Raw genomic sequence first — 20,173 nt, forward strand, 5'->3', positions numbered from 1 at the left:
TTCATTAAACATTAATTAGTTTACAGAAAAAAAAAACAAATAAATAATAAAAAGAAAAAGAAAAAACAAGAAAAAAAATATTGACAAAAGTAAAATTATCCCATATTCTATACCGTCAGCTTATTCGCCAGCAGTTTAGAACCGTCCACCAGAAGGCGAAAGTCGGCAATGCGATAACGCGATGACGACAGTGTGATGGCGAGAGTGCGACAATGCGATGACGACAGTACGACAATGAGAAAGTGCGACAGTGCGATGACGACAATGCGACAGTCGCCCTCTGTATGTTAACGTATAACCACGATGGCCCTAACGGTATTCCGTAGTGTTTTGGAAAGCCACTTGACTACAAATATCACATTTGTAGGGGCCATCATGCCGATGTCGTGCCTTGTGCTGTCTGAGAGAAGATTCACTTGCAAAAAATTCACCACAAAATCGACATACATTCATTTACTGAAATAAGATATAAATTTGACTGTAAGAAGTAATTTATTTTGAAATGTATAAAAACATTATCAAGATAGACAATTATTCACCAGATTTTACATAAATACCCAAACAAATTGCATAAATAAATGTTAAGTCTAAACATTTTCTAGGATGTAGATTTTAAATAATTCTCCAAACGGGACACCAATGCAATCCGCTTTAACATTTTATACATCGAATAAAATGTTCTTTCTATCAATTGCATAGTTATGTGTACGCAGTATCTGGATTTTTTACAGTGTACGCAATATCATAATCTCTGTTTTCTGTAAAACAGGAAAGAGTTACTTCAAGACATTTTGTATATAAAAACTGGAAGTTGGGACATTTTCTTTGCAAAACAAATTAAATTCATACCTTTTCTGATTTCTTCACAACACTCGTTTTTCGAGGATGCGCACGCATTGATTAACCCCCCTGTTGATGTGTCTACGTTTTATTACCTTGAATTCAACGATGTGTAATTGATGTTCTCATAGTCATTGTTTCTATAAAACGAGTGATTCTCTATGTACAAAATAAATTGTTATTAGAATTCACGACTTGTCAGTTTCCTCTTCAATTTATTTCTTTGACACAATTTTCCGTAATATTTTATATAGTCCATTATAAATAACAAACAGTGCAGACCATGATAAGAGTGCACATTTGTTGATCATGGTCTCGTATAGCAAGCTAGGTTACGCTAGGAATTAAGCTAGGAATTAAGTTTATGCTTTTCAAAAGTTAAAAGTACAGCATTTAGTGCTAATATAGTTTGTCCTATTTACTGTTTCTTATTTAACGCAAACGTGCCGTTCTAACAAAACACTAAGGTTAATAAAAGTTAGTAACAATGTCGAGTTTTCCACCATAATACAAACGTTCTTCATTTGAAAACAACCTCACACGATTTTTAAAACCAAACACTTTAGTTTTACAAATATAAACATTCACACTATGAATAAAAGACTTTTTATAACATTTTTATAACTCTTCTGGTAAATCAATCAAAATTATCATATAAAATCATAGATAAACTATTAATTGTTATGTTATATGTTAACTCAGAATAACTCTACATCATTAATAAACAGAGAAAACATTACCAATTAAATTACCTCCCCTTGACGAAGGCCATTTTACAGTGTTTAGTACAAAACTTAACCATATCATACATATCTCTAACAAAGCGAAACGATTTACTTCTAATACCAATATCATATTACTTGAGCCATAGAGCATTTCAAAAGCCTTTTGAAAAATCAACAAATACACATTCATTTGTTTTTGAATAACAGACAATAAAATATTTAGGGCATCTGCAGTTGAAATTCTTTTCCGAAAACCAAATTGTTCATCAGATAACAGGCTATTTTGTTCACACTAATACATTTGTTTATTTAAAATTGTAAAAAATAATAAGACAATCAACTAACTAGAGTAATGCCTCTTAATGTTTAAATATCATAAACGACGCATATTTATGAAGTGGAATGATAACAGCTCCTCAGTCCAGGATTAGAGGAACAAAACCACTGGTAAATATACAATTTAAAATGTCACAACTATGAGTTCCTTATGTACTAATGCCTGTTGATCCAAGGAAGTAAGGAAGTATTCATATAAAAGAAAATAATTCCTCAGGAGATGTTTTCCTTTTCTTTGTTTAAACAACAGCTGTAACTCCTCAGCTAGAAATGTGTCCTTAGGACACGGATGCCCCCACGCGCCACTGTTTTGTCAATCTTATGACTCTAGGTCAAATATTTTTTGGACTACATGTGTCACAAGTTGAAAACTAAAAATCAACAAAGGGCCATAATTCTGTTAAATTTGGTCGCAGCAAAAATTCCTTCCTTTACTACCATCTAAATATTAAGGTTGTTAATCCCTGGAACTTTAAGTAAAATCTGCCATCCTGTTTAAGAGGAGTGGCAATCACAAAATTTGAAAAAATCAACAAAAAGCCATAATACTGTAAATTTTGGTCGCAGCGGAAATTCCTTCCTTCTATAACATCTACACATTAAGGTTGTTCATCCCTGTAAGTTTAAGCAAAATCTGCCATCCGGTTTAAGAGGAGTTGCGTTCACAAGATTTCGGGACGTTATGACGGACTGACGGACGGACGGACAAGTGCAACGCTATATGCTCGCATAAAAAGTAAAATGTCTATCGAAAATTTCATCTCCATTATCAATATTATTAAAATGATGCATTGATTCAAAATCTTTTTTTTACTGAAAAATTTCGTATCAATAAACGAAAAGTACGTGTACTCATAAAATTCATCAACAAAATAATTTTCGTCATACTATTGTTATGTTTAACATATTTCAAAAGTTTCTCTAGGATTTGAACAAACGAAATTCTATAATTTCACGCACCTTTGTAATGTTGTCGCTTTAATCAAGCAATGTGTTTCTGATTACTGTTTAAAGGTAAAAGTACATCCCTATATTTTCACTATATTTATGTCAATTTTGTTTATGCTTATCTAGAGAAAGAAAATGAGAATAAAAATGAACAAGGCATGGCGACGTTCACAGAATGCTGCACCGGACACAACCCAGCCATACTGGCAGGGCACTCTGAAGGCGAACTGAAAACTGGAGCTGACACAAGGACGGCGAAAGGCTTTGATGGATATGAAAAGGAAAGCTACAAAACTGAATAATAAAATGTTTTATCTCTTGCGTAAATAAATAACGACCAGAACGTAGAAAACAAAGAACTGAATAAAGTGTGATCCCTCGGAAACGTTAATAACATCAAAATAGCATGAAAATTGCAGATGAAAAAGTGCGACTTCCATTACTTCCCCTGGCACCGCATTGAGCGGTACTCAGTCTTCAACACCTTAAGTGCTGGAAAAAGACCCCGAAGTTGGACACATAACAATAAAATTACAATGACCAATATTTTAATAGAATTAAATCTCTTTAATTTCATTTAGACTAATACAAACAGCAGCGTCCCTTTGCAGTGCTCTGTTTAATGCCACGTGACATGCCAAAGGTGCTTCTGGGAGTAAACACGAATCGCTGGTCAGTTTTAAGCTTGCTTTTTAGCGCTATACATATAATAAAGAAGAATAATTAATAAAAGTAGAATCAAAATATCAATTTGCTGGAAACCGATCCGCAGACGAAAGAAAATAGTGAAAATTTAATTAGAGATGAATTTAATTTTGATGAATGGGCAAAAAGCCTTGGACTAAATAGAAAAGTGATACAATGCCTCCGTCAGGAAGAAATTGTTTGAAAGGAGGCGTTGCAACTAGTTGAGATCGGGGACCTCAAGTCGATTGGACTGCCTTTAAGTTCCATAAAACTAATAATGGACCAAGAAAACAAATAGAATGCCTGCAAAAGTGTCGTCACCACCGCAGAGAGCACACCTGAAAATGACGTTCTAATTGATGCAGCAGGTAAGACTCTTGATAATTTGCTGCTTTCAAATACAAAAGACACACAACTGAGAGAAACACTTGTCACTTACATGGACCCAAGAACGACATTTACCTTAAAAGCAAGATCTAAAAAAGCTGTCCATATTAAACAATTCCTGACAGAAAAATGTAAAAAAAGACGACAAAATAGACGGAAGGAATGTATCGTAAAAACAGGCACAGTCGATGCGGAGATGCTGGTCTTGCAAACTGAGGAGGATCACCCATATTTTGGTATCTACATTGAAGAATTGGGAGCCCCTAATATGCGCCTGTTCAACAGGGGAATCGCAGCGCACCAATATTGAATATTATATAGCGCACGATCTGAATCTCAGATCAAAAATGAACTAGCTAATGGACATTATAAAATTGTACACCAACAACCTTTCACTGTGTCTGCATTAGGATCTATTCCTAAAATTCCTAAAAAAGATTCGAACAAAGTTAAGTTGATGCACGATTTCAGCCGCCAAACGGGTTCATCTTTACATGACTTTGCGTCTACAAATCAGTTTCATTATATCAATCAATACAGGATGCCGTGGACTTATTGACACCTAAGTGTTATTTTGCAAAAGTAGATTTAGCGTCCGCGTACAGATCAGTGAAAATTCATCCATCAAATTACAAAGCAACAGGACTAAAATGGCAATTTCAAGGAGACAGACGACCACTACACTTTTATGATAGATCAACGCCTGCCATTCGATGCTTCTTGTAGCCCAGAAATATTTAACAAAATCACTCAAGCCGTACGTGAAATTATGGTTTATAAAGGTTTTAAAACTATAGTTTGCTATTTAGATGATTTTCTTATTATTGCAAAGTCTTACGACGAGTGCCAAACTGCCTTTTACACGCTTTAACAGTTACTGCGTGGCATCGGATTTGCTATCAACTGTAACAAAATCGATAAGTCTGTACAAAATAGTGTTTAAGGACTTAATCTGTGTTCCGTTTCTATGACAATCAGTGTACCAAATGAAAAATTAGGTCAAATAAGGTATATTTTAGAAAACTTTATTACCCTGCAAAAAGTAACAAAGCGCCAAATTCAAAGTTTGGTATGAAATTAAACTGAATAACACAGTGTATTTATGGAGGATGATTTCGCATGAAAAGACTTTTTAACGTGCATCAACATTAAAATCGGCATGGCATAGAACGAACGTAGCCCATGACATGAAACTAGACATAATGTGGTGACTACGTTTCATGAACATCTTTAATGGGGTCATGCCTATGATTGATAGTCGTCCAGGAACAGCAGTCAGCATTGATTCGTGCAAAATAGCAACGGTGGTTTCTACAGTGAGGACTTTATTTACACTACTTGTCCAAAAGACATTTCTCACCTGGAGAGTTGGCTTTAGAACCTTCCGCCATGAGATGTGCCCCTTTGTGGGCAAATAAAAAGATTTATGTACATTGTGACAATAAAGCTGCCCGTGCGATAATTAATAAAGGAACTTGTAAAGATCATGTCGTTATAGACTCGTTAAGATGTGTGTTTTGGTTATCAGTTTTATTTAATTTTCGGTTAAAAGCTGTCTTTTATAGAGGTTTCTCTAATTTTCTAAGTGACAGCGTTAGTAGGCTACATGACAAAATGGTTATAATAGGCTAATATGTCACAAAAATAACTCGGGTTATTACATTTAATTACAGGTGAACAGGAAGCCGAGCTAGATAAAGCAATACAATTCTTTAAGGGGCGTGCTTTTGTAGACTCATCAAAACGGGCGTACAGAACCTAACGAAATCTTATATTGCCCTCTGCTGCCAATCTGATACACTCCGGTCCTAGCTACGTCTTTAACTATTTGCCGACACGCTTCATATCTTGCACGGACTTTAGAATATAATTCAATTAAGCAATACATTAACGTTGTACGCATTTTTCTCGCAGAATGGAACCTTCCTAGTCCGTTAAAAAGTAATTTCACTATTTCATGTACCCTCAAAGGCATAAGGCGACATTTGGGCGATGCAGTGGTTCGTAAAAAAGCCTATTACCCCAGAACTTCTTTGCAAAATTTTAGCAAGCCTGGATATGTCTGTATCTCTAGACGCCATTATGTGGGCAGTATGTTTAACTATGTTTTATGGGTTACTTAGGAAAAGCAATGTTCTTCCGGATACTTTCGATCCTAGGAAACATCTTAAGCCGAGAGATATTTAATTTCTTCAATGGGGTACTATGGTTCTCATATGATGGAGAAAAGTAATACAGTTCCAGTTTCGCACCTTTTGATTACCTTTGCCTCGTTTAAAATCAAATAGTTTATGCCATGTCCAGGCAATTTTCAATTGCTTTCAGTTTACCCAAGGGGCTATTCTGGACAAACCGGCTTTTGTTTACAAAGTTAATGGTCTCTTATTACCTTTAACTTGCGATATGTTTATTACCCGTGTCCGGCGCTGCCTTACTCTCAGTGGCGTTAACCCTTCCGAGATAGTTAGTCATAGTTTTCGGAGAGGCGGTGCAACTTTTTGTTATGCAGTTGGCCTCCCTGCAGAATCAATAAAATTGCTATGTGATTGGCGCTCGTCCTGTTACCAGTCTTATTTAGATAATGATACAAGCTCTAGCTATAATTCGCCACATGCAACAGGCCCTTTTAATACCCTCATTATTTACCTCAGTATCCCCCTCTTTTTCTTACGTCCTACTGTCAATTGGGATTCATACGATAATTAAATGTTCACATGTTCATGTAACTATATAATAATTAACGGAGGGTCACATGAATATTATATGTTGCATATTTTTTGTTGTCTTATAAAACTATTATGTAACATTTCTTGCTAAATTATCATTTGTCATACTTATTCATGCTTTGTTTAAAATGAATATTTCTGATTGCGCCTTATAATTTGTCATTAATTACGTAATCTTACCTGCTGCGCATTTCGTAGTTGGAGCTATAGATAGTTTAAGATAATAAAGTTCTAAGTATCCCTTTATTTGGCATTGTCTGTTTTGTTTAAAATCAAGAAAAAGGGCGACAATTTTGCTGGAGTTAATAACATTATTGAAATGCCAACTTATTTCCCATTGTATCAGTTTGGGCACTGGAAATTTGCTGAAACCGAATAATAAAGTTTTCGATTAACGAGCTCTCGAATTAAATTTATTCGATAGAAAAAGTATTTTGTAGTTTAAAGTAGCAAATATCATTCCGATGCCGGAAAAGGAAACCGTAGCTTGTATTGTTTAGACCTTTTAATGGTATACCAAACATCCCCTTTAGCCCCAACATTTTCCTTTTAAACAAAACAATGTTAATAAAATTAATTCTCGCCGTGCGATATTCGGTGGTAAAGAAAGGTGAAATAACTAAAACAAATAAATGATCATATTAAAACATATAAAAAGTAAATCCAATAACCAAAATTAAAGTATTCAATGTTTAACAGAAGACATACCAGCAAGCAAATCATCTACAAAGGCCCGACATAGCAAAGCAAAAGTCGAACATAAAGACAATTCTGTCCAAAATGGCTTTAAGAACTGTCCACCAGAGAGTCCCCCTATTGATCCGTCAAATGTAATCAAAAAGGAAAGCGTAGTGTCCAGCTGAATAAGGGTTGAACACCAAGCTTGCGGTGTAGGGTCATTAACCTCTTTTACTAAAACGTTTACTAATTTAACTAAAGACAGCAAAAAAAATACCAGGAACCAAAATGTTACGATTTTTGTAAATCACATCTACATAAAATAACAGAAGGGTTTTAAACCGCTATTATATTTTGAGATTCAATTGAAATAACGATTCAATACTTTAATAGGAAAATATTGCAGAAATTGATGATATCTGTAGTCCTGTTTAAAAAGCTTGCAAGTAATGAAAATATTTCGTTACGTACAATCGTAAAGAGCGCCAAACACTACAAAGTTGAATGTCGTCCAGTCAACTTCATTTTGCATGGCCTTGCCCGGTCAATAATATTCCCAAGGGGCGAGTAATCGATATACACTTAGGTCTAGTTTTCCCTCCTGGCCGCTCTGCTGGCGTAAACGTTTTACTGTATTTAACTGTTTTACTTTATCAACATGTTGGCCCGGTACAATATAAAAATGATACATGTCTCTCAGAATAAAAGTGCATATTAGCAACCCTTTAACTTAAATAACACTATCGGTTCATCCTCGAGTGTTATTTCAGTTTTCTGGTTGCTAATATGCACTATTACCCTGAACTGAAAGACATGTTTTATTTTTAGAACAATACCACCTGGTAATTACAAACAGTGAAGTAACACATTGTAATACAACCTCGTAATTACAAACAGTGCATCAACACAGTGTTATATCACCTTGTAATTACGAACAATGCACTAACACATTATAATACCACCTCGTAATTAATAACACTGCACTAACACATTGTAAAACCACCTCGTAATTGCAAACAGTGCATTAACACAGTGTAATACCACCTCGTAATTACAAACAGTGCACTGACACATTGTAATACCATCTCGTAATTACAAACAGCGCACTAATTTATCACTGGAGTGTCGAACCATGTCCAACCTCTACAAGATTTTGCTACGCACTCTCATTATCACAGATGATACGCGTATCTCATATTGGTCCCGAGGAGTGTATGACGTATTAATACCTATGTTACTATATATAGTAACAAAATCTAGGGTATTTCAGGGCCATTATGGCAAGATCTAGGTCATTATGCAATTTTGGCCGCCTTGCTACTCGGCATTATTTTTCTATAATGGGCGAGTGGATGAGCGCACGTGCAGAATGACGTCATCAACTCTCAGTGACTTTCAAGATGGCTGCTGACGTTGAATGAACTGTAGTCACTTGCACACACGTTTTTTTTAAAGTTAAAATGACATAATTAATAGTTGCTAGGATAGCGCCAGAAGAACGTTGTGTGAACTCCAGTGAACGTCTGTAATCGCCGGGAATCGGCGTGGAACGCTGGTCCGGAAAAAAAGTTTTGAACATGCACAAAAGTTCTCACTCAGACCAGCGTTCTTCAATGTTTAAATTTCAAACGCTGAAGAACGTTTAAGAACGTTTTAATAACTTTCACTGAGCGTTGCACACTTTCGTCTATCGGTATTCAGCTGTTACTAAATCGCTACTTTGTTGTTAATCATCGTTTGCTTTGCAGTGAACGATTCACTGGCGACTCTCAGACGACCTGTCAACGACCGCTGAACGGTCTTCAAGCGTACAAAACGTGTGACTAAAGGTAAAGGGTAAAGGAACGTCCTTTTTGCGTCCATTGGGCGTCATTTGTGCGTCATTCGACTGTTTCACCAAACAACTATGCATATGTAGAAAGCAAGGTTCATTTGACCTTGGGCTATCGTAGAGAACACCTACTATGGATCCTGAAAGATTAAGTAGGCAATATAAATTTGCTATAGCTAAGCATCAAGTAGATGTACTGAATTTTAGCATAGCTGAACATATCGAGGGAAATCACCCGCAGAAAAGACCCCAACATTCAACCACAGAGAAGAAGACCCCGACAATGACGACAGCGTTGGACTAAATCATAGATATAAAGACGTCAAGTATTTGGAAATACAAAAATGTAGCTAGTAGAAGCCGTCGTCCCAATCTTTTTTCCTTGTTGTCATGATGCTGACTATTCAAACACACTACAACTGAATTCACTATGAAATTTTCAACGTTCTGTACCCGTTTAGCCGTAAAAGTCAACACGCTATCAAGACGCTATTGTGTCAGGAAATTACCCGCAGAGAAGACCCAAACATTCATCCACAGAGAAGAAGGCCCCGACAAAGACGACAGTGTTGGACTAAATCATAGATATAAAGACGTCAAGGATTTGGAAATACAAAATCTAGCTAGTAGAAGCCCAATCTTTTTTTCTTGTTGTCATGGTGCAGACTATTCAAACACACAAGAACTATTGAATGCACTGTGAAATTTCCAGCGTTCTGTACCCGTTTAGCTGTAAAAATGAACACGTTATCAAGACGCTATTCTGTCGTTATTCACGCGTTAGTGATACGCTCACAACGATGGTCACGCGTTGACAAATAGTTCGTCCCGCGCCAGTGGCACGTTTTCAGCACACGCTTATGGGTTTCAGACGTATCTTGATTCGTCGCTGTTACACGCTTCTCGTGCGTTTGACACAAGATAGTTATGCGTTAAACGCACATTAATCACACGCTAGATGCGTCAACTTCATTCAAGAACGTTCAAAATTGAACGATTGAAATGTTCAGAGAGCGTTGACCAGAACGGACCCTAAAGGCGTTAATACTTGGTTGTTGCTCGCCAGTATGCGATAATGGCCTTCGAGTTCATCATGTCCTTCGGGCCTGCGGCCCTTGGGCCATTATGCACATCTTCGGGCCATTATCGTATAATGGCGAGCAGCAACCAAGTATTAACCTCTAAATAACATTATTGGCATCATCCGACAAACAAAACAGCAACAACAAAAATAATAAGATATATTAAATAAATAAAAAAAATAATAAAAAAAATAACACTAAGTGAGAAAGGAGTGTTAGTTTAAAACTATGCGACGTAGTATAGTTTTTGCTCAATGATTAATATAAAGTTTCAAGTTTGTATCTCTAATACTTTTTAGTTTTTATCCGAGAAAAAAATGAATGTGAAAAATTACAAAGGGCTTTAACCTTTACATTATATTAAAAAGAGTTATGGTATTAAATAGCATGCTTTTCCTTCATAAGATTAATACTAGGTTATCTCCAACACTTATAATACCCTGGACAATAATTAAGAATGAAATAAGAGAAAGGGCAATCATTAAAAAATGGAAAAGTGAGTTATGGTTCTTATACATAGCGTTTTGCCTATAGAATCTACATGTATATGATCTATAAATATGTACATAATGTTTCCTGTAAATCCCTGCTCTAATTTTAGTATTACCCAAAACAAAAATAAAGACAGACAGACAGACAGATATTTTATTTAGATTTGTACAAAGTACATCTATAATTCATATATATAACCTGTCAATGTGATTTTCAAAGAATATAGTAAATAATATAAAAAGTGTTTGTAGTCAAGTTTACAAAATGGTACAAAGCCGAGATGAACATAATTATCGTTCAGTGAACCTATGAGCAAAGCATATTTGAGCCGTGTCACGACAAAACCAACATAATTGGTTTGCGACCAGCATGGATCAAGACCAGCCTGCACATCTGCGCAGTCTGATCAGGATCCATGCTGTTCGCCTTCAGACCCTATAACAAGTAAAGAAACTGATAGCGAACTGCATGGATCCTGATCAGACTGCGCAGATGCGCATGCTGGTCTGGATCCATGCTGGTCGCAAACCCATTATGTTGGTTTTGTCGTGACACGGCTCATTTAACATAGAGTAAAATATAAATTAGTTCTCGTTTATTATTAGTTGTTTAACAATTGCAAATATCTATAAACTGGTTTACATAGTATTTCTTATCATGTATTGATTTCCGAATATTTGTACAAAAATAAAGTACTAGTATTGCAAACGAGAATCATGATTCTTAGGTACAGCATTTCTTCTCAATAAAAATGTAACCACAAATGAAATTATTAGATTTCAAACTGAAATAGTTTTTAGTTTGATGCTTCATAGGCGTTATTTTACATGTACCTTTATCGAAATCACTTCAATAGTAAGCCGAGCAGGCGACTGTACAGAAAGGTTAAATATATTTTTTACGACATACCTTTGATTATTCTCAATGAACAAAAACATGTTACTAACTTACGCTGTGGAAACTAATCTCTTAATAATTATGATGTGTATTAATTAATTCAGGAATGACACGCAACCACAAGAATGTTTTTTTTTTGTACAAAATGAACAAACATGATATTAAATCTCTTTAAGTGTCAGCTCTTTTACTCTAAGTCTTTTTATAAATTTCAGTATAAGAACGGGTTTCGTGTATTAATTTGAAATCTTTAAAAAATATCTTTATTTGAAAAGTATAAAGGACGCATTGACATTGATCGCGTTTTGTGATAATATTTACTTTTTTAAAAAAAAGTACTGTAGGTAGATTTCCGTTCATTTACTACATTTAAAAGCGGTCATTCTAATGACATGTTAATCGGCAAATTGAATAAATAAATTCATGCCTACATAATTATATGGAAGACCGTTTACGTTAATTTCTTTATTGATAGATGACGGTTTTTAGTATCTATAGACATGCCATGAACTATCTCGGTCGCCATATTTATTCAATAATATAATGATTTGAAGACACACATTTACAAATATTTAGTAGCTTTTTGTTTAGTTTTAGTTTTTTTTTTTTTTTTTTTTTTTTTTTTCGTTTTTTTTGATATTTTGTGTTCACAACAATGATCTATAACCGTGACCAAAATAAACAGTACGATTTTTTCATGGTTGCGTTACTAATATATTAAGCTAAACAAAACAAAACAATCAATGAACTTCTGCTTGTCATCATTATCATCATCAACAACAAAATAGTCGTCATTACGACTGTCATCATAAGCAACGACATTGTCATTACGACCGTCATCATTAAAAACGACATTGTCGTCATTACGACCATCATCATCAACAACAACCTCGTCGTCATTACGACCGTCATCAACAACAACAACATCGTCGTCATTACGACCGTCGTCATCAACAACAACCTCGTCGTCATTACGACCATCATCATCAACAACAACCTCGTCGTCATTACGACCATCATCATCAACAACAACATCGTCGTCATTACGACCGTCGTCATCAACAACGACAACATCGTCGCCATTACGGCCGTCTTCATCAACAGCAACATCGTCGTAATTACGACCGTCATCATCAACAACAAAAACATCGTCATTACGATCGTCATTATCAAGAACGACATCGTCGTTATTACGACCGCCATTATCAAGAACGACATCGTCATCATAAACAAAGACATCGTCGTCATTACGACCGTCATTATCAACAGCAGCATCGTCATCATTACGACTTGTCGTCATCAAAAACGACGTCGTCGTCATGACGACCCTCATCATCATCAACGTCATCGTCGTCATTAAGGCAAACGGCATCGTTGTCATTACGACCGTCATCATTAACAACAACATTGTCGTCATTACGACCGTCGCAGTACAATAAGGTAACGTCACAATGCAGCGCCAAACAGCTCGTGCAAAAACCGTCAAAGAACGCAATTTTTAATGTTTAATATCACTTTTATTTCACTGTAAATATTCTGTATTTTGCTTGAAAAAATATATAATGAAATAAAATATACACAAAAAAACTTTATCAACGTTTTTAAAATTTGTTATTCTCAAAACTTTTGTGTTAACGGTATATTTAACGACAGTTTTTTTCCAGCGACTGGATAGCCTTCAAAGAACGTTGTTATTAGATATTCTGAGGCGAAAACAAATTTGACAACCAAAATTACAGTACAAGCACCCAGTTTCGTTCTTAAATACGCCAAAATGACCAAATTTTAACGCGGTTCGTCAAAATGACACCATATGCAATCATCTATAGATTTTCAATACACCCATTATCATTCTGATACATCATTATCATCATCATAATTCTAATTCATCATTTTATCCTTTGTCATTATAATTCTGATAAGTCATTATTACCATTATTATTCTGATACATCATTTTATCATCATCAGATACATCATTATCATAGCTGTGTAATTTTGAAACATCATCATTACTATCATCATTCTGATAAGTCATTATTAACATCATCATCATCATTCTGATACATCACTTTTATCATCATCATTCTGATAAATCATTATTATCATTCTGATGCATCATTATCATCACATATATCTTTGAATTAATATAAAGTCTTTTGGCAGATTTTAAAAAACTATAATTTTGAAAATTAGTAACTGCTTTTCGCGTAGCAATAGTTTTAATGAATTAGACCAGTTAAAATAATAGATTTGAAAATAATTCACTTATAAATATTTGGAATTATAATATAGTGTATTGCCGTTTAGTTACACTCCTGGGACGTAGTAAAATATGTGATGAAATAGTCACCCAATATCATCAACACCTACCTTATCTCCTTATCAAGATCTATGCAAATGTAATAGCAAACCGAAAGTTATATCGTGCCGATCAATATGTTTAAATTGAAAATAAAAAGAGTTCTTAGATACCACATATGAATGACCCAATAGACGACAATTCATGATCAGGCATAAAAATGTTATATGTATTTTCTTTAAAGTTGTATAGTAAGTTACATGAATAAAAATGTTTGAAACACAAACATCTCAGATGTCAATATTTAAAATGAATCAATAACCTTAGACAAGTAAACAAATTAATTTTCTTCAATAAGCCTTTTGAAATAATGAGACGTATGTTCACATTTTTATGTTGTGTATGTTGACAGATTAGTGATTTAGGGATGTGTCTGTCTGTATGTTTTCCAACGGATTTCATTGCAATAATTGACTGACAATCGCATGCGTAATCTTCTTACATAACATGCGCAATAGCGCAAAATCTAGTTTCAAACTGATTGAAAAAAAAGAAAAAAAGAACTTGTAAGGGAATAATTCATCGATGACAATGCATTCTAAATCGTGCTGTAAAACATCTAAATAACCACCATAAATTATAGGTTTAAAAATGAAACAACTTTGCTTATAAATATTTTAAAACGTGATTTCAATTTTTCGTTTGCTTTCTTTTGAGATTTTATCTATGATGAACGTTATACAATGTGTAAAACACAGTTTTATGTACATTGTCTGATTTATAACAGTAGCCTTGACATAAATCATTGCTTTATTCAAATAAAAAAAAACATTTGAAATGTGACATTATTTAATTAGTTTACCTCACGGAACTATTACCTCTTTCAATTGCCTCACATGCACCATTTTTAACATCTCTATAAATTATTTGGTGTAAATCTGTCATAGGCCTTTAATGTTATTGAATTAAGTAATACCCCCCAGGTAATATTTCTTGTAGGGTATGAACATAATCATACCATTACCATAGAGAATAATTCGCGGAAGATATTTCTTAATTTACCCTTGTAATAACATAAATGACATGGTGTGTAATATTTCAGTTGAAAATATCCTTTATCGTCCCGACAGCTTTGTGTTACAAAGTTTATTATACTCATGCATTATGTTAACAACATTTTGTAAAATAAAATAGCTTTTTGCAAATAAAATTCTGTTTTGTTATTGTGTGATGCTTTCCACCAGTTATATCATTATAACGGCCACCTTGTACAGTTAAATAAAATTGAGCCGCGTCATGACAAAAACAACATAATGGGTTTGCGACCAGCATGGATCCAGACCAGTCTGCGCATCCGCGCAGTCTGATCAGGATCCATGCTGTTTGCTATCAGTTTCTCTACTTGTTACAGGGTTTGTAAGCGAACAACATGGATCCTGATCAGTCTGCGCGGATGCGCAGGCTGGTCTGGATCCATGCTGGTCGCAAACCCATTATGTTGGTTTTGTCATGACGCGGCTCAAATATGTTTGTGAAACTTTGGTCCAAGTACATCACAACTTCTACACATGAATAATATAATAAAGAATGTTAAACTATGATCAAAACAAAATACAGACGGACATTGTGACCTCCGTAGCCCTTGAGTTCATTGGGTAGATTATAATAAAAACAACTTTAACAGAGTATCTGTTCTAAATTTTGTTCTCTACGGCGGAAAACAATCATACAGAAATGTCAAAATTTTTAACAACTATAATTTGCAAACCCGTCATAATCCAACAATCATAAATATTGTAAACAACTGATAAATATTTTCATAATATAGCAATCAGGTCTACAATCGCAATTTAAAGAGAAAAGTAAAGATAACAAATTTTAAAAATTTGATTTACGAAAATAAAAAATAATACCTTTTTTTCAAAAATGTTCCAACCCAGTTTTTTTTAATAGAAATTTTTTGAAAAGTGATAACTTCCTGCCCAATTAGTTATTTCAGGGGAACAGCCCTAATTTTAGTACTTTTCCCGCTTTTTCTATTAAGTTTGTTAATAAAGAGCATGGTTTAAGATTAATAATAGCTGTATTAAACCTGTATATGAGCTGTTTAAAATGGTTTTGACACCAGCTTTGCGGGTGTAGGTCATTAACCTCTTTTTAGTAAAAACGTTTAATAATTTAAACTAAAAACAGCAGGAAAAAATTTTTTTAGGAACCCAAAAAATTTTCGATTTTTTCCTCTCAAAAAAAACAGGGAAGGGGTTTTTTAAAACCCCTTTTAGAAATTTTTTAGATTCAATTTTAAAAAAACGATTTAAAAAATTTTTAATTTTAAAAAATTTGGGGAGAAATTGATTTATATCTGTTTTGCCCTTTTTGAAAAAGCTTGCTAGTTTGAAAATTTCGTTTTCGTAAAATCGTTTTAAGGGGCGCCAAAACCCCCTACAAAATTGAATGTCTTTTCCCGAAAAAAAATTTTTCAGGCCTTTCCCGTTAAAAATATTTTCCCAAAAGGGGGGGAGTAGTTTTAGACTTTGGGAAAAACCCAATGTTTAGTTTTCCCCCCTGGCCCCCTTCCCGCTGGCGTAAACGGTTTTAAATGTTTTATGTTTTCCCTTTTTCAAAATGTTGGCCTGGTAAAAATTAAAAAAGATACAATGTTTCAGAAATTTTTTAATTTTTTTATTAAAACCCCTTTTAAAAAAAATAACCCTACGGTTCATACCGAAGTGTTATTCAGTATCTGGTTCAATTCACTATTCCTGAAGACAGTTTATTTTTAGAACAAAACCACTTGGTAATTACAAACAGTGAACTAACACATTGTAATACAACCTCGTAATTACAAACAGTGCATCAACACAGTGTTATTCCACCTCGTAATTATAAACAGTGCACCAACACAGTGTTACACCACCTTGTTATTACAAACAGTGCACAAACACAGTGTTATACCACCTCGTAGTTACATACAGTGCACCAACATAGTGTGATACCACCTCGTAATTACAAACAGTGCACTAACACATTGTAATACCACCTCGTAATTACAAACAGTGCACCAACACAGTGTTATACCACCTCGTAATTACAAACAGTGCACCAGCACATTGTAATACCACCTCTTAATTACAAACAGTACACTAACACATTGTAATACCTTCTCGTAATTTCAAACAGTGCACCAAAACAGTGCTATACCATCTCGTAATTACAAACAGTGCACCAACACAGTATAATACCACCTCGTAATTACAAACAGTGCACTAACACATTGTAATACCACTTAGTTATTACAAACAGTGCACTAACACATTGTAATCCCACCTCGTTATTTCAAACAGTGCACCAACACAGTGTTATACCAATTTTTAATTACAAACAGTGCCCCAACACAGTGTAATACTACCTCGTTATTTCAAACAGTGCACTAACATATTATAATACCACCTCGTAATTACAAACAGTGCACCAACACAGTGTTATATCACATCGTAATTTCAAACAGTGCACCAACATCGTATAATACCACCTCGTAATTACAAACAGTGCACTAACACATTGTAATACCACCTCGTAGTTAAAAACAGTGCACTAACACATTGTAATCCCACTTCGTTATTACAAACAGTCCACCAACACAGTGTTATACCACCTCGTTAATACAAACAGTGCACCAACACAGTGTATCACCACCTAGTAATTACAGACAGTGCACTAACATATTGTAATACCTCCTCGTAATTACAAACAGTGCACCAACACGGTGTTATACCACCTCGTAATTACAAACAGTGCATTTACACAGTGTTATACCACCTCGTAATTACAAAACAGTGCACTAACACATTGTTATACCACTTCGTTATTACAAACAGTGCACCAACACAGTGTTATACCAATTTTTAATTACAAACAGTGCCCCAACACAGTGTTATACCACCTAGTAATTACAGACAGTGCACTAACATATTATAATACCACCTCGTAATTACAAACAGTACACCAACACAGTGTTATACCACATCGTAATTTCAAACAGTGCACCAACATAGTATAATACCACCTCGTAATTACAGACAGTGCACTAACAGCATTGTAATACCACCTCGTAATTACAAACAGTGCACCAACACAGTGTTATACCACCTCGTAATTACAAAACAGTGCACTAACATATTGTAATACCACCTCATAATTACAGACAGTGCACTAACATATTGTAATACCTCCTCGTAATTACAAACAGTGCACCAACACAGTGTTATACCACATCGTAATTTCAAACAGTGCACCAACATAGTATAATACCACCTCGTAAATTACAAACAGTGCACTAACACATTGTAATACCACCTAGTAATTACAGACAGTGCACTAACATATTGTAATACCTCCTCGTAATTACAAACAGTGCACCAACACAGTGTTATACCACATCGTAATTTCAAACAGTGCACCAACAGTAGTAGAATACCACCTCGTAAATTACAAACAGTGCACTAACAACATTTGTAATTACCAACCTAGTAAATACAGACCAGTGCACTTAAACATATTTTAATACCTTCCCTCGTAATTCACAAACAGTGCACCAAACACGTTTATACCACATTCGTAATTTCAAACAGTGCACCAATATAGTATAATACCACCTCGTAGTTTACAAACAGTGCACTAACATATTATAATACCACCTCGTAATTACAAACAGTGCACCAACACAGTGTTATACCACATCGTAATTTCAACAGTGCACCAAACTATAGTATAATACCACCTCGTAATTTTTACAAACAGTGCACTAACACATTGTAATACCAACCTCGTGAATACAGACACAGTGCACCAACACAGTGTTATACCACCTCGTAAATTACAAACAGTGCCCAACACAGTGTTATACCACCTAGTAATTACAGACAGTGCACTCAACAATATTATAATTACCACCTCGTAATTACAAACAGTGCACCAACACAGTGTTATACCACATTCCGTAATTTCAAAACAGATGCACGCAAACATAGTATATACCACCTCGTAATTACAAACAGTGCACCTAACACATTGTAATTACCACCTAGAGTAATTACAGACAGTGCACTAACATATGGTAATACCTCCTCGTAATTACAAACAGTGCACCAACACAGTGTTATACCACATCGTAATTTCAAAACAGTGCACACTAACACACATTGTTATTACACCTCAAGTATAATACAGGACAGTGCACTAACATATTTATAATACCACCTCGTAATTACAAAACAGTGCCCAACACAGTGTTATACCACATCGTAATTTCAAACAGTTGCACCAACTAGTATAATACCACCTCGTAATTACAAACAGTGCACTAACACATGTGTAATACCACCTTCGTAATTTACACAACAGTGCACCAACACAGTGTTATACCACCTCGTAATTACAACACAGTGCCCCAACACAGTGTTATATACCCACCTAGTAATTACAAGACAGTGCACTAACATATTATTAATACCACCGTTCGTAATACAAACAGTGCACCAACACAGTGTGCTATACGCACATCGTAATTTCAAACAGTGCACCAAACATAGTATAATACACCTCGTAATTACAAACAGTGCACTAACACATTGTAATTTACCACCTGAGTAATTACAGGGACAGTGCACTAACATATTGTAATACCTCCTTCCGTAATACAAACAGTGCAACCAAACACAGTGTTATACCACTCGTAATTACAACACGTGCATTTTACGCACAGTGTTATAGCCACCTCGTAATTACAAAACAAAACAGTTCACTTAACACTATTGTAATACACCACCTCGTTATTACAAACAGTGCACCAACACATTGTTATACCACCTCATATTTACAAACAGTGCATCAACACATTGTAATACCATCTGGTAATTACAAAAAGTGCTGTAATTTATAACTGGAGTGTCGAACAATGTCCAACCACTACAAGATTTTGCTACGCACTCTCATTATCACAGATAATACGCGTATCTTATATTGGTTGCAAGGAGTGTATGACGTATTAATACCTATGTAACATTATATAGTAACAAAATCTAGGGTATTTCAGGGCCATTATGGCAAGATCTAAGTCTTTATGCAATTGTTTATATCATGGGCGAGTGGATGAGCGTACGTGCTTTTAGTGACTTTCAAGATGGCTGCTGACGTTGAATAAACTGTAGTCATTTGCACACACATTGTTTTAAAGTTTAAATGA

The 20,173-nt window shown here is 34.9% G+C and overlaps 1 protein-coding gene across 1 annotated transcript; it reads right to left on the reverse strand.

Moving 5' to 3' along the window:
- Window positions 1–12,338: 12,338 nt before the first annotated feature.
- Window positions 12,339–13,046, reverse strand: LOC132719035 (protein PFC0760c-like). The gene has a single exon (XM_060702772.1). It carries the CDS (start codon window positions 13,044–13,046, stop codon window positions 12,339–12,341), a length of 708 nt encoding a protein of 235 aa, XP_060558755.1.
- Between the last annotated feature and the right edge of the window lie 7,127 nt (window positions 13,047–20,173).

The sequence above is a fragment of the Ruditapes philippinarum genome, unplaced genomic scaffold (assembly GCF_026571515.1).
Source record: "Ruditapes philippinarum isolate M1 unplaced genomic scaffold, ASM2657151v2 ctg16533_1_1_1_1, whole genome shotgun sequence".
Classification (NCBI taxonomy): domain Eukaryota; kingdom Metazoa; phylum Mollusca; class Bivalvia; order Venerida; family Veneridae; genus Ruditapes; species Ruditapes philippinarum.